Source organism: Notolepis coatsorum (assembly GCF_963971535.1).
Source record: "Notolepis coatsorum genome assembly, chromosome: 7".
Taxonomy (NCBI): domain Eukaryota; kingdom Metazoa; phylum Chordata; class Actinopteri; order Aulopiformes; family Paralepididae; genus Notolepis; species Notolepis coatsorum.
The window spans coordinates 34,879,536-34,906,236 of record NC_140171.1 but is presented as its reverse complement, the minus strand read 5'-3'; the positions used below and the strand labels follow the sequence as shown (position 1 = coordinate 34,906,236).

Here is a 26,701-nt window from a genome sequence, read left to right as displayed (position 1 = left end):
TAGAATCCATGCTTTACGGGTTTCTTCGCCAATTAAGTCGAAAGGACAGTAAGATAGCATTCAATTGAAAGAGCATATTGATTGCAGTACGCTAGCTAACTTCTCACACGTGGTTGTATCCAGGTGGTTGTCCGCAAGGTAACCTCCATTAGCATCTGATTGTTTAGCCACGTTGTCCCCAGATTGACACGTTATTAGTCTACATTACATTAAACAGTTGATATAAGACTAACTCGGCCATAACGTTATTACTTCTGGCACGTGTGTCTAACGTTAGATGTTAATCGTTTAACCAACATCAAATATATTAACATTACACAATGCATTATCGAGTGGTATGTTTTAAATTCATGTTACATTCTCTTTGTCCTCTAAAGCAGGTTTAAAGACATATAAAATGACTGGTCGTGCACGAGCACGAGGCCGCGCACGCGGACAAGAGATTGCCGCACCTGGAGCTGGCGTGGTGAGGGGCAGATTAATATTATTATTATTAATGGAGTGGTGAGGGCAGATTAATAATCCATCCTTAACTTTTTATCCTGGTATATCAAAATGTTGGCTTGACTATGATTGGTATTAACGTTTCACTTATTGGCTACTTTAATATACATACAGCTAGCTAGTAGACCCCTGTATATTGCCAGTCCCGTTGGGAATAAATAAATCCATAGTCCATTCGGGTCCAGTGATTGAAGGTACCGTAGATGCTGTATCAGTGAGTTTATGAATGTACCACCACACGACACCGGGCACATGGGTTCTTGCTGATTAATTTGATCGCTTTTATTCTCCGTCACCCGGCCATCAGCCACCTGTCGATATGACCGTACAACACGGGGGTATTTCTGCCACATGACTGCTTCTGCTTTTCAAAATATACAGATTAGAGCCAAAGTGCGTACAAGTGCGTCGGACTTTTATTTTGAAGAGAAGGAGCACCATCGTTTGTGTAAAACAATTTCTTTAATTGAATTAACTTAAACTAAAAGTAAATACAAACTAAATTGTAACTTACATTGTTAATTTAGTTTGTATTTACTTTTCTAGTTTTAAGGGGAGACACTGCAGGTGAATAGGCAAATATACTTTTTTTGTTGATTTTGAGATTTTGTTATATTTTGCTTCCTAAACATGTCTTCTATGAAACTAGTGACAATAAAACGTCAATAACACAAATTTAGTTGTTTATTTTACTTCATTTTGCTTATTGCATCCACAAATTTGCACATATTTAATGGGGAAGTGCCTCATTTGCATATATAAACATAAAATTCTGAAAACTTGCAATATATTTCTTCTTAGTTTATATGTACATAACAAACTGGGAAAGTTTCATAGTGATATCTATTCAAATATTTTTTGCCTATTAGGGGGTACTACACTGTTTGTAGCCTGTGTGTAGTTCTGTTCAGTTCAATAACATCATTATTATTATTATTCAGTTATCAGGCATGTGTTTAGGTTGTCTATTACTAATGGTTTGATTAGGTATTGTGTTTGTAAATATCTGTTTTAAAAAAAAAAGTATGGCATTTTACAATACAGAACTTTGAAGACGTTTTCCCAAAAATGAGTTTTAAGAGTTTTTCCTCATACTCTGAGCCAGAAATGTCCACTTCAGTAACACTCACATACACCAAACCTTCCAGTTCTATTCATATCTATGTTCTGAAGGTATTTACAGAAGGGTTTGTTGATATCGCATTCACATTTTATTCCTAAAAACATGGCGAAATATGGAATTTTACCATAAAAATGGACTGAATGGAGTATTTTCTGATTTATGGAGTGATAAAAAGAGATATCCAAAATCCCCTCTGTAATAACCTTTGGCTCTAATATGTCAACAAAATGAAACTATAATTTTGAAAATGGCTTTATCCAATGTTCAGATTTCTGTCCTGGAATTATATGCAAATTATTGCATATTTAAGTAGATCATGCCTCATTTGCATATTTAAACATACAATTTCAGAACTTGTAATACAAAAAAGTCTTGTCTTAATATAAGTAATCAACTGGGGAAGTTTCATTGTGATATCTATTAGTTAAATTGTTTACCCTATTCACCTGTAGTGTCTCGCCTTAAGTTAATTCAATTAAAGAAATTGTAACTACAATTACATTTAAAACATTGTTTGTTTTTCCACCATATCTGTTGACATTATAATTTCTTTATATATTGAAGGCTACATCCTGCTACCTTTTTTCAGCTTCTCTATTTCAAGGCAATATTTACAAAAACTAAACTAAAACTAGTAATTTCCTATACAAACATCTTTCCTACTATTTATGCATAATACTCATTCTAATCATAATGCTGGTCGGAGCTGTTCTGTGCGCACACGAGGGAACATTTATGCGCGTGCACGTGGCGTCATCCCCACCATCCCACCACTTCTGATATTACCACAGCACCCCTGGGGAGGGGATGTACAGGCAGAAAAAAAGATGATATGATCTGTGTATGGCTGGCTAGGGACTGGCCTTATACAGGAGGGTCTACCGGCTAATACACAATACTTATTTTCATTTGTGTAAATTAAATGACTTAGTTCCTTTTACCTGTCTGTCTGTCTGATACCAGGCTAAAACAGTCTTGTCTGATACCAGGCTAAAACAGTCTTGTCTGATACCAGGCTAAAACAGGGTATTGGAGAATTTCTCCAATACTATAAAATCTGATGCCAAGGCAAGAAACGTATTTATCATGCCAGAAGCAAACCTGTATTGGTAATAATAACAGGAGCATGTTAGATGTTTGCATTTCTGTCATATGACCCAAAGTCCCAAACCTGATTGTTCACAATTATGTTCACAAGTTTTCTCATGACATGTTTTTCCATACAATGTGGTGGTGCAATGCCACAACTCATTGGCCACATTTGTAATTGGAATGATGATCACCTACTGTTTGATTAGAGCCCAGCTCAAGACGTCGCGGTGGCCTCCATCCCGCTGGCTGAGTTAGATCTGGTTGGTCGAGGGAGACAGAAGACCATCCCGGGTGCCATCTCCACTGAAGGTACAGTCCTATCCTGATGTTACAGTAGGCTCATTAAAGTCAAGTTTGTTATTTAAGGAAGGAAATGAACCTTGCCCTGGTAATTGATGGGTTAAAAAAGCCACTACTTGAACCTTTAACTTGCTACAATGGCTGCCTGGTAGCGTGAATACTTTCCTTATTGGGGTTGTACTTCCACGTTCGGTTTGCGCGATCTGATTGGCCACTGACGTTTCTGGTCATGTGACATGTGCGGCAATCGTGTGACGCAAGTTCTGCCACCGGTTAAGCTTAGGCACTCTTTCGAAGTTGGTTAAGGTTAGAGTTTGTCTTAGAGCAGGGCGATAGAACACCAGCCCTGATTCCATACTCTAACCTTAACCAATTTAAGAGTCGCCTAAGCTTAACCAGTGATAAACTAGGCGTTAGGTAGTTTGCAGGCTGTTGGACCCGGAAATAGGCGCAGAACTTGCCGTCACACGATTGGCGCACATGTCACATGACCAGAAACGTCAGTGGCCAATCGGATCGCGCAAACCGAACGCGGAAGTACAACCACCTTAGGGAAAGTATTATGCCTGGTATAGTATACTGACCAAACCAGCCACAGTCGCATTCTATCACAATTTGGCTGGTGCTAATTTCCCACCCTGTTTATGTGTCCAGTTTGTTCAACTGGTGAATAGCCCTGATATTTTAACCAGTATCTTGCAACTAATTTATAATTTTTTTCTCAGCTGTGTTACAGATCTCGGCAGGTTACCAGCAGGTGAGGATCGGTGAGCGAGGCGGCCGCCGCCGTGACTTCAATGATGCCGGAATTAACACCAGACAGGTTATGGAACATGTCAAAGAGTCAAAGACTGGTATGTTAACATTTAATGATGTCATCATTAGAAATATACGTTTTTGCTTTTTCATTGGAAATCCAAATATTGTTGTGAGAACAGAGTGAACCTACCCTCAAGTGTCAAGTATTTTGTAGAGAACCATTGTGAAAACCAGATTAAATTTTCTTTTATAGACTTGTTCAACTACTTATTGGCTATGAGCAGCAGCTCTATACTGTAGGTCACTCTGGTGGTCGGATCGGCCCACAAAATTCCCCACCCTCTAGTGGCCACAGTTTTTGCCCATGGTGGTTGACATTTTGCATGGTGATCAAGTGTGTTCATGCCAATAGGGAGGTGTAGTCTGACGTCACTTTGGACCCCCACGAGGTCCACCCGTATAGGGAGGTGTAGTGGTTAAGTCATTTTCGTTTCCACCCTCTGTTCCACTTAATGTATTTCCCCATTGCCCATTTCTAGATTGTCTCGTTTAAAATAAATAAAGCATGGTGTACCTTTCTGTGCGTATTCATCCACAATCTATAGCTCAACATGAAAATATTCGCAATTAATCGTAAAAGTAGCAAAATAACAATGTTTATGCTTTCGTTCACTGAGAAACTACACTACCATTTTGCGCTGCTGACTGACGGCACCACAGCCTAGACTCCTGGCTTTAGTCGCAGACCTAGGATCAGATTTTCCTTACATTCCATAAGCTTAACAATACGTACAATGGGAAAATAACTGACCCTGAATCTGTGGCTAGTATCTGTTTCACCCAACACTAGTGCTCCGGTTTATTTCTAAAGCTAACCACTATTTGTAAAAGCCACAACCACGTTACCATATTTGTATTTATAATTTAAATCATATAACGTTATTTCGCTGCATATTAAATAACTAAATACTATGTAAATCATTGTTTCGTTGTACATATTGTGTATAGTTTATAACGTTATTGTTTTTTGTACCTAATGTTAGTAGCTAGCTAGCTCAAAGAGATAAAACTAGGCATGATGCGTGCAGTGCTTTTCCCAGTCTGAGAAGAGGACCTTGCACATTTTACTCGTTCCTGAAACTCCTCTATATGCCCCGATTTAAAATGGTTCACGACAGTAGACATTGTTAACGTCTAGTACGTTTAGCTAGGTAACGTTAGCTAGCTAGCTTGGTTTCAGCTGGCCGTGACAGGGATTAGGCGACAGGCTGCCTACTGAACAACAGGCTGCTTACTGGTAACTAGTTATTTTTTTTACGACAAATTAAAAACATTATAACTATTATTTCAACAAAAAGCTTAAACAATATTGTTAGTGGTCGAAGGGAACACATTTTGTGTAAAGATGGAAGCTTGTCAATTTCCATGCGGCAGAATTGTTACAATAGGCGATAATACATTTTCCCAATGATGAATCCCTATACGGGTGGAACAACCAGTGACGTCAGACTACACCTCCCTATAGGGAAAATGGATTATCGGCTTATTAACAATTAACAATTCTGCCTCATGAACATTGAAAAGCTTTCAATTTTTGCACAAAATGAGTTCCCTTCTATCACCAACATTATTGTTTAAGTATTTTTGGTTGAAATACAATTCTGCGATTTTTGTTTATGATTAATTGCGAATATTTTCATGTTGAGCTATATATTGTGGATGAATATGCACAGAAAGGTACACCATGCAAATCATGCTTTAAAGTGCCATAAAGTTCAGTATATCAAAAAGCAGGGTAGCCGGACCAGCACTCTCAGGTTCAATGTTTTTAATGGCAGCCTGAATAGATAGCAGACATGTTTCGGACAATGTCCTTGAAGAAGGACAGACATGTCTGCTATCTATTCAGGCTGCCATTAAAAACATTGAACCTGAGAGTGCTGGTCCGGCTACCCTGCTTTTTGATATACCGTACAATTTAGAAATGGGCAATGGGAAAATACATTACGTTTTCAAGGTGGTGGTGGACTGGCCGGAAACAGCAATGACGTAACCACTACACCTCCCTATTGGCTAAGGCGTGGCAATGGGAGTGGCCTATCACAAAAGGCACATTACTTTCAAATGGATTCACAGACTTGCACAAGATTTTGAGGAATGTAGAGTCATGTAAAGGCAATTTATTTTTTCCCAAATTCAGTTTTTTCAGTTTGAATATTTCAGAATTCTGTATTTAGCTTTTTACGCTAATTTTACCATCCGAAATAGTGTCAATGTTTTTAAGTGCTGCAACTCAAATATTTTACACAATATTTTACAAATAATATTGTGGCAAAATAAAAATACACATTTCAAGTGTAAACAATAGATGCAGCTAGCTACATTCTATTGTGATGAAATATAGTAATGCATAATTTATGCACCTTTAGTTTATAAAGGACAGTGTGTACTGACAATAGATGGGTGCACCAGATTTAGCAAGAAGCGATAATTTCTTTCTATAGTCCTTTGTACTGTAACGTTACATAGCTATTTAATCACAATAGTGTCAGTGATTAGCCTTGCCCTCTAGCTGTATCTATTGTGATCAGAGATCATCGTTAGAGAACTGGTGTGTTTTGGGAAGCACTGTTTTTCCTTGTTCCTGACATGGCTTTTTAAGTGATCTTCGCACGTGTTTTTGCTTTGCACCAAACGTTGCATCTTCTCCCGAAAACGGAATTTCAGTCCAGATTAAGGCAAATTCTGCAATATTCCATGTTTTACAGTTTATTCCATTTTTATTGGTCAATTCCGTCAACGCAGATGGCTCTATGGTCATGAGCCAAAGGACAGCTGATTAACTTCATGTCAATTGGCAAAAAAGGGGAATGACTTATATCAAAAGGCGAATGACACGTAACATGACCAAACTTTTGGAAAGCTTGACCATTGGGCAAGGACACACACAGCCACACCCTGTGTGTGTATATGAGATATATATATATGAATTAGGGATGCTCGATATTGGCTTTTTTACCGATATTCCGATATTGTCCAACTCTTAATTTCCGATACCGATATCAACCGATATCAACCGATACCGATATATGCAGGGTTTCCCACCCCAAAAAACGGAATAATTTCAGGTAACTAATAATTTCACTGGATATATATATAACAAATATTGTTATTGTTTTTTTCTTTTTTTTAAACCGATACCGATATTTTCCGATATCACATTTTACTACCGATATCGGCCGATAATATCGGACATCCCTAATATGAATGCATGCCCATGGATGTATGCGGTCGCAGATATTGCACCCCCCCCTTTTTTGATGTACTCTGGCAGGTACCCATGGCTCAACCATTCAGCTGAGAGCCAACTTCTTCCGCATCCTGAACAAGCCACAGTGGATGCTCTACCAGTACCATGTGAACTTCAACCCCCCCATGGAGTCAAGCCGCCTCCGCTCTGCCCTCCTCTATCAACACGAGGAAACGCTTGGCTCAGCACGTACCTTTGACGGAGCCCAACTCTTCCTCCCTCACAGACTGCAAAATAAGGTACTCCCGTGGGAGAGCGAATGTCTGGGGATGATGGATCACATCGTCTACCACAACTACTGTATTGAGTTTCATCTTTCGCAACATTAACCCGACACGTCCTCTTGAATGTTTAGGAGACTGTACTTCACAGTGAAACCAGACATGGAGAAAAGGTCAACATAACAGTCACTCTGACCAATGAACTGCCAACCACTTCGCCTGTGTGCCTTCAGTTTTACAACATTATCTTTAGAAGGTCAGTTTTTCAGTCATTGTTTTAAGTAAGTGTCATGGCAAAGACATTAAAATGATCAATGATCTTGCTATTTAAATTAGGCTTGGTGTGTAATTCGTAGTCATATTGTTTGTTTTAGGGTGCTGAGAATGCTTAACATGCAGCAGATTGGACGCAACTACTACCACCCTGATGATCCACTCAACATCCCACAACACAGGTCTGTTTCACCAACGTGTCTCCACTCACACTAGCTATACTGACTAGGCCTGTCCCCGACTAAGGATTTGTATAGTCGACTTTTTTTGTCCGAAATTTGTCGGTAGTCGACTTAACCCCCCCGGCCCCCATGCATTCCATTTGGGCTGTGGGCAGGGCTCCAGACTAACTTTTTACATTGGTTGCACCAGTGCGCCTAACCTTTAAATTTAGGTGCACCAGCACATAATTTAGGTGCACCCAAAAAATTTCACGGCACCTTTTGCCGCTGCAATAATACATTTTAAGCGTTACCATTACCTTTTTTGTCAGTTCCCATACACATTAGTAATTTATTAAGATGTTATGTAAATGATTGTAAAAAATAACATTGTATTACAGTTGGCTGACAAAGTACAATCCTTCACTTTTCTATGTCTATTTTAACACATTCAGCTCAGCTCCAGTTAGAGCTGTCCCCAAGTCTGTTTTTGGGATTCGAACATTCGCCAGGGTTTTTCGAACGAATGTTCGAACAATCGTTTTTCATCATGCAAACAATTTGCTCCTAAATAGGGAGGTGTAGTTTGACGTCACTTTGGACCGCCGGCGAGGTCCACCCGTATAGGGATTTATCATTGGGAAAATGGATTATCGGCTATTGTAACAATTCTACCTCATGAACATTGGAAAGCTTTCCATTTTTGCACAAAATGAGTTCCCTTCTATCACTAACATTATTTGTTAAGCATTTCTTGTTGAAATAAAATTCTGCTTTTTTTTTTTTTTTTTTTTTTTTTAAATAAAGTTTTCATTCATTCACCCTCAGGTATTTTATGGCCACTTCCGTCCGCGCCTCACTCCAGCGTACTTGACTTACTCGCAGGTTTTTTCTAGTTCAGTACTGCCGAGTCTTGACTTTAGGCACAATGAATGAAAACTTTATTTAACAGATTGCAGAATGGGTACAATACAGTACGGCTCAATACACACAATTGTTAAGGGGATTCAGACAGAGAGAGACTTTCGTCTTGTTTACATCAGGGTCCCCCATTTTCAATTCATAGTGAACATTGCTGCGGTTGAGTTAGGGGTGGACGGTATAAACGGTATACGGTATAAACGGTATGAATTTGCTCTACGGTATGGATTTTGACTATACCGTGTAACCGGTAGGGCAGCTCTAAAATAGCAATGACGTCATGTAACCACAGCGCGACTATTTCAATCGCATTTGCCCCTAAAAATAGATCGAATTAGTCATAGATAATAGATATGTGCAAACTGGAAAAAGTTATTTAGGAGGCTTCGCGCAGTGGGCGCACTGGGCGTGTCAACACGCAATTGTCATTTCATAATAAACACATATCACCGCGGCGCACAGCAAGTTTCAATTTCAGTTCCTGGCATTTTTAACCAGTGGAGAAAGGTAAGAGATCTTGCCTATCGTTTTTCTTATATGAATTATTCTACGTTAATAAAACATACCTGGTGATCAACTACAGTTTGCTGTAAACATTATGATATGTGTGTAGTGTTATGATAACGACGGGAGGACGGCTGCTGCAGCAGTGGATTTGCGAAATAGCATGCAGCTGCAGAGCCGCAGAGCCAGTGGCTCTTTCAGGTCTGGTCACAGGCCCGCTCAACAGCGCCCCCCCACCAAACGGCTGAACGACCTGAAAGAGCCACTGGCTCTGCGGCTCTGCAGCTACATATGCTTCTAGCAAAATCCAGCCCCGCTGTTTGCAATGGGAGCAGCACGGAGTCTCGACTCGGGACTTATTTTATTTGGAATATAATGACTTTATACGCAAAAGTAGCCTAGTTTTAAGTTAAAATATTATAAATCTAAATGCCTTGAGGATGTCATTCTTTATATAGCCTGCCTATCAGGCAAAAAAAATTATTCTAACGGAAACACTGATACCGTGATATATACCGTTACCGTCTATGCTTCAAATTATACCGTGATATACATTTTAGACCATACCGTCCACCCCTAGGTTGAGTAGTAGTACCTACTTACTGGTCACGGGAGGCTTCAATAACGTTTGAATGATAATCCATTTTGTTGAAACAACTTTGTTGGCCGACAGCTCCTTCTATCTTAACGTTGGCTGCGCTCTAACGTTACATAGCTTAATTAACGTGCATGACATACCTGTGTAACGTTAAGCAGCTTGTGTTTCGCTGGGAAAGCATCACTGCAATGACTGCATACACTTTGTTTAATCCAAACGTCCATTCAGAAACGTTGTATTATGAAACCAGTACGAGACGATGTGCTTATTTATCGTTTCAATTAGGAAAGTTGATGTCATTCAGCGAATACGAATTTCAGGGTGATGATCAGAGCCAACCAGAGGCAGATCGGGGCTGGTCTTTGCAGAATGCATGTGTTGGAGCCAATCAAAGGCAGAGATTAATTTTTTTTTTTTTTTTTTTTTTTGAGAACGCACATGGCCACGGGGGGAAGGCGCTACTCAGTACACAGACAAGACAGACGGACAGGGACCTTGGAGCACCAGTGCGACAAGAGAAAACATTAAGTCTCACTGAACTGATTTTCGGTCGCACTCTGGAGCCCTGGCTGTGGGGGGTGCTTAATGTCTGAAGTCGACTAAAGGCTTCTTGTCCTCTGCGAAAGCATGCAATTGGTCCACTGATGGATACATCTTGATATGTCGTCTAGTGTGTGAAATCCTCTTTCAGTGCCTCTGTGCCCGTTTTCTTAGGCAGTTAGCCTCGCTGGTATGTGCGCCTTTAGAGTTAGCCATGCTTCTAGGCCTTTTTGCTTTTGGAAAGAATGATTAAATATATATTTTTTAAATGTATAATCTTTATAAAAAAAAATGCATTTGACTTGACTAAGAGTTTGGCAGTCGACTGCGGCTCCTTTCGACCGATTAGTCGACTATTCGCAGGTTCTCACATTACGGGTTCCAGTGCAAATTGTGGGAAAATAAAGGAAATTCATTTGGGAATTGAACAAAAATAGGTTTTAGACTTGCGGTAATTTGACATGTTGTGATATTTGTTAGTAAGAATAATCTTCAGCTTCAGGATTGTGGCCTAGTTGACATAATTTACTGTTTCACCAACCAAAATCTTCAAATCCAGGACATTTAGAAAATAACGCAAGTGGTACCCAATCTACGCTTGTATTTTTGGAATCTATTTTCAAAAGAACGTTGGCTATCTGGTAGAAGAGCCATATGAAATCAGTTAGATTTTCCCCCAAATTCCATCAATTTTTTTTCCAAATTCAGTTTTAATATTTCAGAATTCTGTGTCAGAAATAGTGTCTAATAAGTGGGAATGAATAAATCAGGGATGTGATTTTCCCCTTTTTAACTGGATTTCCGTTTTTTTTTTTCTGACCTAAAATCACAATAAAAAAAAAGATATATATATATATATATATATATATATATAGTGAAACGCGAAAGCAACATTTATCAGACTGCTATTCTTGCATAACAGATTTTCATTGGCTATCGATAATGTTAGCAGTTTTGTTGAGTGGCGCGAGATGCTGTAAAGACGTCAACACAATAGGAAACACACTAACACTGGATTGCTTTTGTAAAACTGACCAACCAGGGAAGGTTACTTGCAAGCAGTACCGCAGTCTGCCACTCAACACTACTCAAGGGAGAGCAAGCATTGTCCAGTTAATGTGAAGCTCTGTAGAAACATCAAACTCTCAAGCATGAGGTACAGAAGCCAACCTAGACATAACCAAGAAGCTGAGATGGAGAAATGTCACCACCTTCATTCTCAAAATCGACCTGAGATCAAAAGAGTCCATTAGTCCAACTGCAGCCCTTCGCAGTAAGCAAGACTTTGAGAGGAGGCGGTTACAGGTGTTGCACAATCTGGTTGCAAAGAAGAAAAGATAAGGTCCTAACGTTAGTGTTTGAGCCAGGAGGGGTCAAGATGACTCCCTTTAAATTTTTTAGGGGGACACTGATATATTTGATTCATTTTCTTTGTCCCTTACCTCTCCCACCTTCCTCTTCCCTGTGAACAGTTATACAAATATATACAAATAAAATGTGTTTATTTATTCAAATTATATATATATATATAAATGATTGTTTAGAAAATGTTCAGGAAGGATTGTTTAGAAAATGTTCAGTTTTTTTTCTTAAGGCGCAATCACATCCCTGATGTCCACAATTTAATAAGATATAACAGTCCATTTAATGTTTTTAAGTGCTGCAAATCAGAAATACAGTTCAATTTTACACAATATTTTTCAAATAATGTGACAAAATAAAAATACACTTAAAGTATAAATAATAGATACAGCTAGCTACTACTGACATTATCACAATGTAAGTAGCCTAGCTATATCTATTCTATTGTGATGAAATATAGTAATGCATAATTTAGGCACCTTTAGTTTATTTTGTTTATAAAGGACTGTGTACTGACAATCATTTGCATTAAACGAATAGATTGGTGCACCAGATTTAGCAAGAAGCTATAATTTCCATCTATAGTCCTATGTCCTAACGTTACATAGCTATTTAATCACAATAGTGTCAATGATTAGCCTCGCCCTCTAGCTGGATCTATTGTGATCACCAGGGATCATCGTTAGAGTGCTGGTGTGTGTTGGGAAGCACAGTGTTTTTCCGTTATCCTGACATGGCTTTTGGAGAGTGATCTTCGCACATGTTTTGCCGGTCCACGGTATGTTGACAGAATTTGCAAAACACCTTATCGCCGGTCATATAAAAGTCATTAGGATACTGCGCTGCTCTGAATTTAGGGCTTAGTGTGGAATTTCTTGCGACGTTAACGTTAACACCGAAGCAGCTAGACGCTTGGATCAGGGGAGGAAACTAACTTTTTGGCTTACCAGCCAACTGGCGAGTATCTGATTTTTTTTACCAGCCAAACAGATTTTTTACCAGACAAAGAAAATCGCTAATTGTGATAATTACTTCTTTGTATGTCAAGCCGTGTCAATGTTGTGTATGCATCTGGGTAGGCACACTGTGCCTTTAAGACAGCACGGTGGTCTTACGACAGTGCTGTGAAGTACCGTCAAGTGTTGTGGTAACGTCAGTTGGGTTGGTGTGCTGTTGTGCACAGTGCACTGGTTGAGCTAGCCCCTTTCGTGACTGCGATGTGCAAGCCAGGGGCTTTTGAGCATGAAATAAAATGTCTAACCTTACGTCGTAGTCCGGTGCTTTTTTGGAAACATTATAGTCATAACAGATACACCTAGCTGGCTGCTTTGAGCACACGGGGCTAACGTTAGCTAGCAAGCAGCTATAGCTAAAACGCTAACTAGAAGCGAACCACTGTATACAGTTCCAGTAGACTAACATTACACCTTTGTGATTTAAATGTGTCCTTAGTAACTTATACTCAAGGGTTGTACTAGGGTTGGATGCAGTTCCCCGTTGGTCAGTCTGTCTGTTTTCCATCTTCTGCTGTGTTTAACGTTATCTGTTTGCGAGTGCTCCTGATGGCTAGCCTAGTACCGATGGACTTTTATTATTATATGTCCGCGGGTTGGCCAGTACTGCGCAAACGTTTATTAAACATTATATGTCCGCGGGTGGTCTTGTGCAGTGCTCTCGTGGCACTGTCAACTAAAGCGAACACTCAGAAGACACGCACCATTTGCCAGTGCAGTGATTGCAGAATGTTTTATTTTTTTGTATACTCGCCAGCAGGGGAGGAAACTAACTTTTTGGCTTACCAGCCAACTGGCGGGTATCTGATTTTTTTTACCAGCCAAACGTAAAAAATACCAGCATTTGGCCAGTAAAGTGGCCTAATTTCCTCCCCTGGCTTGGATATTGCTGCGTGTTGTGTTTAACACGCTGTAGCGTCCCCGGTCGTGTTTGCTTTGCACCATGTTCTCCCGAACATGGAATTTCAGTCCAGATTAGGGCAAATTCTGCAATATTCCACGTTTACAGTCTATTCCATTTTTATTTGTAGATTCCGTGAACGCGGATTTCATATGGCTCTAATACTATCTGGTTTGTGCATTTAGCGCCCCGTGACCAGCCAACACCTGGGGAATGCTTTCAGAAGCCACCTGAAAGAAACTTCTCATGCTGTCCTGCAAGGGGATAAAAGCTGAAAACGCCATAGTATCAATAAATGTTTTGAAGATCAAATTAAAACTACTGTAATAAATACATAATAGAACCTTGTTTGGAAATATTTTTTGAAAAATCAATCTGTATATTGTGTAAACCCTGCAATTGGTTCACTGTGTTTCACCAGGTTGACCATCTGGCCAGGCTTCTCCAGCACCATTTTCCAGTACGAGTCGGGCATCATGATGTGTACTGATGTGACCCACAAGGTGTTGCGCAGTGAGACGGTGCTCACCATCATGGCTAACCTGAGGCAGCAACATGGGGGCCAGCGCTTCAGCGAGGCCTGCACCAAGGAGCTGATAGGTCTCATTGTTCTGACTAAGTGAGACCTACATCGGAATGCGTGTGTGTGCGCGCGCATGCGTCATCTAGTTGGCATCTAACAGCTTCCCCTCTGAGCATGTATAAAGCCTTGATGCATTTGTTCTCTAAACATCCTTACAGATACGTGGTATAGTGGACATAGGACTACATATAGTGCACAGGGACAGCATGATTAGACATTTGACTCCATGCATTTAATGCTTAAGTATATCATTATCGTGCTGTGTTGTGGTTCCAGGTGATTAAGCCAATTATGCTAAAGTCTGACACTATTGATTGCGTTCCATCCCCCAGCAATTTATATGGGATGAAAAATGCTGCAACTAAGCGATGAAATCAATGTATTCCTTGTCAATCTTTCTGTATCTGATGGTCGTGATGTAGAATATCTTACACCAGTGTCCACACAAGAGAAGTCACCATTAGCCTTCCTCTGCTCCCTCAGCTTTCTTTTTGACATACTGTACCATTCTAGTAGATCATACCTCCCCCATGCTGCTATATTGCCCGAATTCCCCAAGGGTCCGGTCCGATCAATGACTAAATGTAAATGTTAAAAGTTTCCTTATTAGGGTTACCACATTTCCTCCCCTCAGGTATAACAACAAGACCTACAGGATCGATGACATTGCGTGGGACCAGACTCCCAACAACACGTTCACGAGGGGAGCCTCTGAGATCTCCTTCACGGAATACTACAAGACCGTAGGTTTTGTTGTACTGGATGAAATGTGTAGCCGGAGTTGTTGTGGGGGCATGTTGTATGAACTTCTGATAAAACATGAATTTTCTCATTCATAAAAAAAAATGATTCTTTCGGAAAATCCCAATTACTACATGAAAAGGCTACCAACTCAATGATTTACTTTGTATAGAAGATTATGACAAACCAGAGTTTCTGATGGTACTTTTTTTTTTTTTTTTGTGGAATGTGTATACAAATGTGAAGGTACTGAAATCAGTCGGCAATAACAACATGCAATTAAATCCTATCAAGGTATTGGTTCAAAGCATTATTTTGATGGATTATTGAAAATGAACATTGATTTAGTCTAAGTCAGTTAATTCCCCCCAAAAATGTTGAAACACAAATGTTGCTGGGGGAACTGATTCACTCAGCATGAATGGACTATAGGTCAATACAAAATCGACCTATTAAATCCATTTCAAACATTTTCAAATCGATGCAGTTGAATCGTCACCTTAGGATCGATGCATTGCGATTGCTACACCCCTACTTCACATCTATGACGATGTATTATTGTTATCTCCCTTCCAGCAATATGGCCTGGACGTCACTGATAAACAACAGGTACTGCTCGTCAGCCATGTGAAGAAGCTTGGACCTGCTGGTGCCGCTCCTCCTGGACCCGCCCTGCTTGTGCCAGAGTTCTGCTACCTCACGGGTACCAATTTACTCAGAGCTCACCTCCTTATGTTTTAACACATTTCAATGTATTAATTAATTATCGTCAAGCAATGCCATGAACGCAGCTCTATGGCCACGGTTGTCGTTTATCAGTGGCGAATCCTTATGGAAGCCAACGGAAGCCAGGCCTCCCTATTAAAATATGAATTAATATCAAATATGAAAGAAAAATATAGTTTACATTCTTTTTCATCTGTGTATCTGTGTTATAATTTATTTTATTTTTTAAATGTCTCCCTCTTCTTCTCACTCCCTCTAACACACTGTCAAGACTCACTGTGCTCACTGCAGCTATAGAGGAGAGGAGGCAGGGGGTAGGTCTCTTTCTCCAGCCTCAACCATGTGATTCATGTATGTAGAGTCCAAAACCGATCCTAGCCAATCAGATTCGAGCTGACTGCCACACCCTAAAAGTTTAAAACGGGGCTGTGAGAAGAATCATGAGTGTGGATTCCCCTCTGCACACCTCCCCTCTGCACTCTGAACATTGTATTAACCCGTGACTGCTCCCACGGGCCGAATATTGCCCCGATCCTCGCGAGATTAAATCCACGGGTACCTCTCGGCGTGCCGAAGCTTTTCCCAAATCACTTCCATCATCGAAAACGAGGGGAAAAGGTCTGCTTGCGACCCTGAAAATGTCGCGTGTTTTTAAAAACGCTGTATTAAGTGAGCCTATTATGGGATCCACGCGAGCTCTATCGTGGAAACAGCTGGGTGTCCCGCAACTTTTACTCATTCACATGTAGCCCCGAAAATGCTTAGAAAAGGAAAGTTGCAAGCGTGGAATAAACTCGCCGAAACGGAAAAGTGTCCCACGGGCGCGCCGTGATTCCGATCCGCGTGAAAATATTCACGGCCATAGAGGAGACCATGGGACACCTTTTTGCAACCGAATGTGTTACAGTATTAATGACCCTGATGTAAACAAGACAAATGTCTTTTGCTGGTCTGCATACCCTTATACAATTGTGTGTATTGAGCCGTACTGTATTGTACCCATTCTGCAATCTGTTAAATAAATAAAAAGAAAGTTTGACTGGCCGCCGAGCCATACTGTAGTGTACATGGTGACTGCTTGACTTAAATAAAAAAAAAAAAATTGGCTTCCCCTGTTATTTTACCCACGCGACGCCACTGTCGTTTATTAGTATTGCCTGTTATATGATCACATGGACTGGGTTGCACCAGTTTGTTTTAAGGGATTACTAAATTCAAGAAAATTCTTTACTAAACCCCTAGTAAAGTTTGCTACATTAACACTTTGGTTGCCTTGGGTTAAATTAATGATATACCATAGGTTGCCGGCTCTATTTGTCTATGGAGAAGTACCCCTTCTTTGCATGGCTATAACTTTTTAAATTCTATTGCTACATTGCCATTATTAGGGCCCATTCAAAGTCCTATATGTATTGTTCATTGTGTAGCAACGTTAAACTTTTTCATTCACATATTCATAGTAAAGTATGGTCTAATGTATAAGTATGTTTTCATCTCTTTCTGCAGCTTTCTCCAGAACGTGATCTATAGCCCCAAATGCATTATATTGATGATGCAATACAGTTTTATGGCAATCAGCGCGATAAAAAAAATTCCAACTAGACGTACTTCTAGAAGTTACTACATGTCATCTGATGTTGACCGGATGGGCTAGGGGGCGTTTATAATTCCGTGGGCAGTGTTATACCAATCATCTAATGTGGGTCAAATGTTGATAATAGCAGTTAGTATCGAAGACGGTAACGTTACACGCTGAAACTCACCCCAGTCTCCGCGCGCCGTTGGGCGATCATCGTCGAGTTGAAATCTTATCATTATGGGATGTAAATTTACCCGGTCCATCTCCAGCTTGTATAATGGTATATACGTCCAAATCATGTTGTTTATCGAGTTATTGGCAATCGATCACTGTGTAGTGTGACGAGCCAGAGTCGCGGGACCTATAGCGAGCGCCGGAAGTACTACGGTCGTCTAGGACAACCTCTATTCAACATCCTGTTTGGCGATTGCGCCGATCGGCCACCAGATGGCGCTCCTGAACCGCCAGAGAGCTCAGTGGGTCCTGCTGGTGGATCTCAGGCCAGCGGAGGGGACATTATGAATCCGATCGCAGATTTTTGAAATATTGATATAAGGACGCTGTACAGCGTCCCCCGGCAACTTGAGCATGGCCAGCAATGACGTGAAAAGACGTTTCATGGCAGTCAAAGTGTTAACACTGCTGTCTCTAGCTAACATTAGCAGCAGCAAATGGTAAGACTGCAAGCTAATTGATTAACATCCTTGCCATCTGAAACACTTGACACCGTTATCGATGTAACATTAGCTACCAATTTTAACTGGCATGGCTTTGGCTAGCTAGCTATAGCTAACGTTAACATAGCTAGCTAGCTAAAGTATCTCAGGTCCATCTCTCAAGCCAGCCACTATAGCGTGTTGTAAGCTTTCTCACATACGTAGATAAGTGTTTACGATTACCGGTATGTCACAGTCTAGAGCAGGGGTCTCAAACTCAATTTACCTGGGGGCCGCTGGAGGTAGAGTCTGGGTGAGGCTGGGCCGCATCAAATATTCCACAAAAAAAGGGTTTCAAGCATTCAAAAAAAGTACAACTGATCCAATTTTCTCAATCCTTAGCAATAACATTTCAGAACATGAACAGTTCTTCAGAACATGAATGGTTCTTCAGAACATAGGCTTCTCAGTGGTGTCAGTGGACTCATCCACAGCTATGGAAATGCACTGTGCATTTTTTTTTTATTCTATCACAAAGCTGTTTAATCAAATCACCAGCCAGTATTTCAGTTATTCTGGTTGCTGCTGTGCAATCTGAGGGGGCTTTGCTTTTGTTTGCCTTCAAACATGGTCTCCATCACTCAGTCATACATTATTTTCAAATTGCCACCCTTCACAAGAGCTACCGTTTCTTGGCATATAGTCACATTGGTTTGGTGCTGAGACTCAGTATGAATGCATATTTTTCAGTCCATTCACCTTTGAATTGCAGTCGACTTTTCTTTTACTGACCATCTTTGAAAATGGCTAGAAACTAGGCTAGTAGTAGCTACATTTATCTCACGGAGATAAAACTGGGAGAGAGTTTACTGTAGATGCGCTGTCAACTGACTCGGACTGAAAGAGAGAGACGACTTTCATTCCGTGAAGACCCGCCCTACTCTGCATCTGATTCGCAGACTGTGGGTGAGGGGGGGGAACGCGACGGGATGCTGAATGTGATTGGACCAGACCCGTACACAGACACAGGCAGTGCAGCCAGCCGCTTATGCAGAGCACTGCTCGCAGTCAGAGGAGATAGCGAGGATGCGTTTGCCTTCCACTTTACTTGATATCACTCCGGAATCACGTTTCAACCAAGTCACTAACATAACGTTGCTGTCATGAGCCTGCGCTATGGTAGCCTACAAGTGATAAAATAAATAAAACTTCCAACTCTCGCGCAACGTCTCGGCAAACAGTAGCGCGCGGGCCGCATCAACGCTACACTTTGATGTGAAGTAGGGGGCCGCAAAATATCATCCCTCAGGCCGCAATTGGCCCACGGGCCGCGAGTTTGAGACCCCTGGTCTAGAGAGACTGATTTATGATGTGATGGCATTTTGGGGCAGGTATCGGTCCCGTCGGGTGGAAGAGGTTAAGTGTTTCTGGGTCATTCCTTAGATGACAAGATTTTAAACCGTAATCTGTATATCCACTATATTCTTTTACCCCACAGGGTTGACCGATAAGATGCGCGCCGACTTCACCATCATGAAGGACTTGGCCACCCACACCAAACTGGAACCGGAACAGAGGGAGTCGCGCCTCAACAGATTCGTCGGCAGCATACACAAGTGAGTCACATTGGGAGGTTCCCATGGACTAAATGGTTTGAAACTATATGACTTGAGCTTTGATAGAGAAATATCAATATGTCTGTGGACTTGTGATTTGGTACTGAATGATCCTCAAACTTGTTTTGCAGAAATGCTGAAGCACAGGCGGAGTTGAACACTTGGGGACTTAACTTTGACAACAAACTTCTGAGTCTGACCGGCAGAGTCCTCCCTGCAGAGAGGATTACCCAGGGATCCCGTTCGGTATATAAAATGATAGTGATTAGTAGGGGTGGGACGATGCATCGATCCAGATCGATACATCGATCTAATTATCAATGATCCAATAGCATCGATGCAATGTAAAAAGATCGGTTCATATCGATACTCTTATTTTGAAAATTCCGTGGCAAGTCTCTATATGCCCAACAGCAGTAGCATGTGAAACGCCTGTGCGTGAATAGACGTTACAGCAGGGCTACAGAGTGTGCCTATTTGGTTGCAAATGGGGGCGGGCGCGGCATTCTCCCTTTTTGTTTGTGTGCGCGTTCGCGTCCCATCTCTGGTCTTTGGAAAGACATGAGGTCAGAGGAGTTTGATAGTATTTACTGAACATAAAAAAATTGAATACATAATAAATGTATACATGATCATGCAACATAAAATAAATTGTTGTAGGAACGTTTTGGGAGAGGGAGGGGAGGGGTTTTAGGTTCCAAAAATGTTTACTTAAAGTTTAAAGCTCAATATATCAAAACGTGGCACTTTACAGAACAGGTCTATTTGTATTAAAAACAATAGATTGTTTTTCATTTAAATGTCTGGAAGAGCTAAAAAATTAATGTTAAATTATATTTTGAGTTAATCTAAATGTTACTGATTGTGTTAAATGGGCATATAATATCTCATCGATCGCAGGCACCTGAATTGAATCGTATCGTATCGTGGCAGACTTTGTGATATCAGCAAATATTGTATAATTGTCCAAAGAATCGATATTAATTATGGTTGAAGAAATATGGAAAATTATGGTTAAAAAGGCATTAGCAAGGATGATAGTCAATCTGTGGCAGCCCACCACAGCAAGAACATTTGTAAGAAAACATTACAATTTATTTTAATTATCCATGAAAAGGCTATCTAGAATGGGCCCATTGCTTAGAATGAATACTTTTATCCTATCCAGGTAACGGTTGCTCTGCTACAAGCTGCAATAAAAACCGATTAGGACTACGATTTAGACGTGCGTGTATGTGTCCCAAAAATGGCATAAAAGAAATTACGAGATGGAATTTTTTGTGTGTCCTAGTATGATTACAATCCACGGACTGCCGACTGGTCCAAGGAGATGCGTGGGATACCTCTGATAAGCTCCCGGCCACTGACGAGCTGGTTCCTGTTCTACACCGACCGCTATGCCGGCGAGGCTCATGCCCTCCATGAGACTCTCCACAAGGTCTCGGGGCCTCTGGGCATCCGCATGGGCAAGGCTGTCATGTGAGTTCTCAGTCCAGGACAGAGTTTCTCTAAGCTAGAGGATCGGTTTCAGGGTGGATAATTACAACCAGCTTCCAGCCAAATGCTGGTTTAAAAAAAAGTGTTTGGTGGTAAACATCATTTGGAGATACTGTTCAGAGTCTGGTAAAATAGTTGGTGTTTGGTGGATTTTTAGATTTACCTGCTACTATGACAATCAGTGGATGAGAAGTTCCTGCCCATGGCTTCCTAGGACCAGGCCACTGAGTCAGCACTCGTACTTTTAAACTCTTAAGCCCTAGCCATATTTTCGCCTAAAAGTACACACCCAAGTAAATGGAAGATTGCTCCACTTCCAGGTCCATGTGCATGTTCTTGGTATCTAGGGACAGCTATCGGGGAATGTATTCAGTGTCAGAAATATTGTCTGTTACTATGCTTGAGTAAATTGTAATGAATTTACACCATGCTAACGTTTACCAGGCGCAGGGTTCGCACAAGGTCCTTTAAGTGCTTAAAGTGCTTGCTTTTTGGGGGGAAATCGAGGCCTGGAATTCCTTAAACAATCTATACTTTTTTTTATCTAAAGTACAGTATAACTACTTGTCAAAAATTGGTTTTAAGCCATAAATATTGGATCCGATTTTTCTTTTCAATAAGAAACGGCATTTAAAAGTGAATTGTATCCTTGCCCTATGTACATAGTCTTGTACCCATGACCTTTTTTCTAGTTTTTTTCAAATGAAGAAAAAAAACCTGGATCTCATTTCATTTATACATCATAACACTTAGGTTACACTTTATTATTCAGTTGTTTGTGGTTGTTAAATTATTATTATTATATATATATTTTTTTTTAAATATCCAAATCATATAATTTCCTTGTGGCCTGGTAGCAGATGTATTGTTTGGGTACCATTGCTCTATAAGTGTTGCCCATATAGTCTCAAGTTTACAACTGGAAGGATGGATAGATATTTCCTAATTGTATTATCTGTATCTAGTGTCGAGTATGAAGATCGGCAGGAGTCACTGTTGAGGGCCCTGCAGCAAAACGTGAAACAAGACACCCAAATGGTTAGTCACAGATTGCACCATAAAGCCTTTACCTTTTAGTTTTTTTATTCATTCAAATGAAATGCATCTTTGCTTATAATTGTGATGATTTGCAACCCTCCTGCATGTACAGTGCATTCTCCCATGTGTAGAGCGCTCCAATACAATGTATACAAATTTAAACTCATAATAAAAATTCATATATTTCTATTAAAAGGTTTTGCCTTACATTATATCTGCTTATGATATAGTAAAATGCTTATGTTTCTATCTGCATATGACAAGGTAAATATATCAAATAACTCCTATATTTCCATTTTATTCCCATAGAAAATGTCCACATTTAGAATATTCCTGATGTTTTGCAACCTTTTAACTCACTGAACATACTATGGCTGTAATAAGAACCCAATGCTTTGAACCATAACTGTAGGTGAACTAGTTGGTTCTCTTCATTAGGTGGTAGTGATTCTCCCCAGCAACAGGAAGGATAAGTATGACAGTGTGAAGAAGTACCTCTGTGTGGAGTGTCCCACCCCCAGCCAGTGTGTGCTGGCCCGCACCCTTGGCAAGCGTGCAGCTCTCATGACTGTGGCTACCAAGATCGCACTGCAGATGGCTTGCAAGATGGGAGGAGAACTGTGGAGCGTGGAAATCCCTGTAAGTTGTGCTGTTACAATGGACCTATCAAGACCCACCCTATTTCCTGATCCTCCAATCACAATTTGCTTCTCTCGAACAAGGGAAGCAACAGCTGTGATTGGAGGATATAGAAAACGGGCTTGAGAAGGTAAATTAGGCACATAATCTCACAAACGGTGTTGCATACATTCATAAATGTTTATGTTAATTGAGGATATATTAGTTTTAATATGGCCACCAGTGATGTCATTGGACAATGGATCATTGTGTTGTATTAATTACAGCTGAATGACATGAGGTGTGTGTGTATATATATATATATGTATATAACAAGTAATACCTTGTCTTAACACATTGGTTAAGGGAATTGAGCCGTTGTCTGCCATCTCTGTTCAATGGAGAGACGGCCGTGCTTGCGAGTGCTTAAACTATATGAAATATAGCTATGGATCTAATGACACTCATTGTTAATTGTCAGTGAGTTGCTTCTGGTCAACATGGAAAAAACAGATTTTTTTTCATCCATACATTTACGTTTTATACCGTTTTGAATGAGTATAGTTTGGGTGCTTCTGAGTAATCTCAGGAAAAGACGCGAAAATACCCCTTTAGCGAAATCCAGTTATCACGTTGTCATTTTTCGCCTGATTATCTAATCATCCGGAAATCAATGCTAGATTATAGTTATGTCTCCTCATGCAAGAATGAAATGGGGCTTGGACCTGCGCGCCACTAACGGCACACACACAGACGGCTTCAATCGTGGGAGAAAGAAATATCAGATCAACGCAAGATTGGATATATAGTGTTCTTACCTTGTCTCTGATGTAATGCAAAAGAAAATCCAATTATCTGATCGCCATTTGAAGTACTGGTCGCGGGAGTCCGTGCCACGTTATTCGGCATTGCATATGAACGAAGGGTGGGGGCAGCCTCGTTGATGTATGGTGGTGACCGCTCGTCCTGTCGGGAGTATTTAAACTCGGCCCAGAAAAAAAAATACATGGTTTCTAATGGAGTGCAATAGCGGCCCCAAGGCGTTAGAGGGCGGTATTGACCGTCTGCAATCTCAGACACACTCAGAACAGCATGCACAAGGTGCCTCGATGAATTATGAATGGCAATAGCGAATAAAAGAAATGGAGACAAAAACGTAGATCTACGTTAACACTGAGTGCCAGCCGATGAGAGAGCTCGTTTTTAATCGTTATTTTTTTATTATCGATTTCCATAAATTTGTAATCAATCTAGCCTCGCGTTACCAGTGGGGATGTGTCTGAACTCCAACAGGGAAAATACCGCCCCCTATCGTCTCTCCGGATGGTACTGCACCCCATTGGATTGAATGAAACTCATGGAGAGAAAAAAGTCCTGCTTTCACATTTTACTTGTCAGACAAGTAACCGGAGACGATCCAAGTAATCGTCCACCACCAGAACATCAGAGAATGTGTGTTTCCAGTACCCAGCGTTGGATCAATAAACGCGATCGATATTTGGAATGGCGATCAGGAATTGGAATAATCTTTTTGGAGAACATCTGATCTGAGGTACGGAATCTATTTTACCAGTCTTGGGATAATCGGAGCTATTTTCACTTATATATCAGCGTGTGCCATCTGTGTGTGCGATCAGGAAATGAGATAATCGATTTTTCAGCCCGCTTCTATAGCGTGCATAAGTACACGTATACTATCGATAATCTAGCGTTTATTTGAAAATACATAAATAGGCCGGAAAATGACAGTGTTTTGTGTATTCCAGTAAAGGGCGTTTATCACGGAACCTTTATTTTTTTCTGAAACTTTCAAAAAACTAGCGTTTTTCAAAATGGTATAAAAAGGAAATGAACAGATTAAAAAACAATCCGTTTTGACAATGTTGACTGCAAACAAGTCATTGATAAGCGACGGCCATATTAAACACAGCCATAATTTAAGATATAGTTTATGCGTTCGCAAATATGAGAGCTCTGTCATTGAAGTGGGTGGTGGCACGCAACGGGGTTCCGGGGCACTGGAGGCGTGGCACTCAAGTGTTAACGGCACTCAACCGTCGGGCCACAGAAACGTAGAACTACATGAACGGCACAGGAAGTGTTAAAGAGACTGCTACCTTATTGAAACGTGGTTTACTTGAACTTGAGGACTGCATACTTTTTTTGCAAAGCATAGCTTTATACTTTAAAGCACATGCATGGGCCTGGTCTCTTTTTAAAGATCACATTCTGAAGTTACTAATGCAAAAAAGGATAATCACTTTTAGTGCTAATGAAATCGAGTAACAGAGGTTTGAACTTGAGTTGAACTTGTGTACTCACATTTTTCTTTAGTGGTTGCAAGATTCCAGATTCCATTATTCCAGCATAGAGGTATGAGCAACTGTCACCTAGTTACTATATTCGCCCCCCCCCCCCCCCCCCCACGTCGGGTATCGTTGGAAGCGGACACTCGTTGGCTACAGCGCTGACCATTTTCGCCATAAGCGGTCATTGGTCAGTTCTGGAGCGTATACAGTCCGTCGTGGTCATCATAACGTGCGGCCTGTAAAAAGACACTCGCCTGACATATCGTCATGTAACTCGAGAACAGGCACGAAATTGGTTGAGTGAGGTGGCGTTCGAACCGTGGCAAATGGATGTTTCGAACGGTATATATGTTTGGCGAGAAATGCAGCCCGAGCCGGTAGACGCACGCAAGTGCTCGTGGGAACATGTGCGCGCCAAGAGGTTAACAACACAAGGATTCAATGTCCCTAATGACATCACTGGAGGCCATATTCAACTCATTACTCAATAACAGTGCATAACTGTTTTTCAGGGATTAAAGTGCTCCGTCTTGAGACAGATTTCCGTCAATTTGATTCAGAGTCGTGACAGATTTTCCGTCAATTGGTTACCTGGTATAATATGATGATTTGTAGCCAATCAGCAGCTTCAAACATGAGGAAAAAGGGAATTTTATTTCTGCCGCGCCAAGCAGAGTCATTGGTGTTTGGGTGTGTGATATTGGCGAACAATAATGGACACAGGCCACGCAGCGACTCAAGAGACAGGATTACGCTAATAGTTCGTCGTCAGAAATGTATAATAATCGCAAAATACTTTCAGACAGTGTTGGATCTAACTAAATGGATTTATTGACATTTATGCCACGACCACAAAGCTTATAGAACGGTTAGCGGCAGCGCGACGGCTCTACCGGTGAGTATATGAAAATGTAATTGTAGTGCTGTCAGACCATGGTACGGGTTGTCTTTTCCTTTTAGCTAGCGCTATTAAATAAAAATATACAGTGGAGGTTAAAATACGAATATGACTTTGCCTGAAAAATTATTCAGTCGGGAGATGTTTTTTACATGACGCACCCCCGTGGAATTGACTTTACCATAAATCATAGGTTGATATACGCTACATTATCTTTAAACATATATGTTACAAAGGGTCAGATTAAGCCGAATATATGTATTTATTGATTGATATATAGTATTTGTGTATCGTTTGATATCCCTTGTGTATTCTTTGTACATATACACGGAATATCCCTTTAACCTACTACAGACCATAATATTTCGTTCTCTTATTGGATGGCGTGCCACCAGCGCCAGTGTTTTACCCCCAGAGTCGAGTTCAAAGCTACCGTCAAGGCTTGTCTCAACATGCCCGGTTCTGCCCAGGACTACGAGACAGAGAGGAGGCTGGCACTAGATTATTCCCCGTACATATAAATATGGCGCAGGTGGATACAGAAGTAGTTCAGTTCAGTCCGCAGTCCGTTCAGTTCGAGTTCGAGTTACCCAAGTGAAGCCTCACCCACTATGCAACGTGCGGTGAAGTGGGCCCGTATTGCCCCAAAATAGTCTTGTTTTATCCTAATACGTTTGTTCAACGTATCGTTCGCTCCTTACTAGTAAGCCTTCATTACGAGTCAAAGACCAAGTGAAGTGAGCAATTGTGTGTCTAAATAGAGCACTTATAGCCGCGTGCGAATAGGATAGTGGAGTATCATAGCTTGGTTGAGTAACGTCAAGTTCAACATAGTTAATGTGAAGTACCGCGCACCGG

At 40.8% G+C, this 26,701-nt stretch overlaps 1 protein-coding gene across 1 annotated transcript in view; it reads left to right on the top strand.

The window, feature by feature from the left end:
- Positions 1-397: 397 nt before the first annotated feature.
- Positions 398-26,701, top strand: part of LOC311231618 (piwi-like protein 1) — a gene marked incomplete at both ends in the record, with an annotated part of 48,435 nt that continues 22,131 nt past the window's right edge. The window contains 14 exons of the mRNA XM_084318246.1: positions 398-466; positions 2,926-3,028; positions 3,745-3,873; positions 7,113-7,327; positions 7,444-7,565; positions 7,684-7,764; positions 14,004-14,201; positions 14,800-14,908; positions 15,483-15,609; positions 19,366-19,483; positions 19,615-19,729; positions 20,775-20,962; positions 21,946-22,018; positions 22,457-22,657. Of these exons, the coding sequence (XP_084174372.1) occupies positions 398-466; positions 2,926-3,028; positions 3,745-3,873; positions 7,113-7,327; positions 7,444-7,565; positions 7,684-7,764; positions 14,004-14,201; positions 14,800-14,908; positions 15,483-15,609; positions 19,366-19,483; positions 19,615-19,729; positions 20,775-20,962; positions 21,946-22,018; positions 22,457-22,657 (1,848 nt within the window). The remainder of the gene's footprint in view (positions 467-2,925; positions 3,029-3,744; positions 3,874-7,112; positions 7,328-7,443; positions 7,566-7,683; positions 7,765-14,003; positions 14,202-14,799; positions 14,909-15,482; positions 15,610-19,365; positions 19,484-19,614; positions 19,730-20,774; positions 20,963-21,945; positions 22,019-22,456; positions 22,658-26,701) is intronic.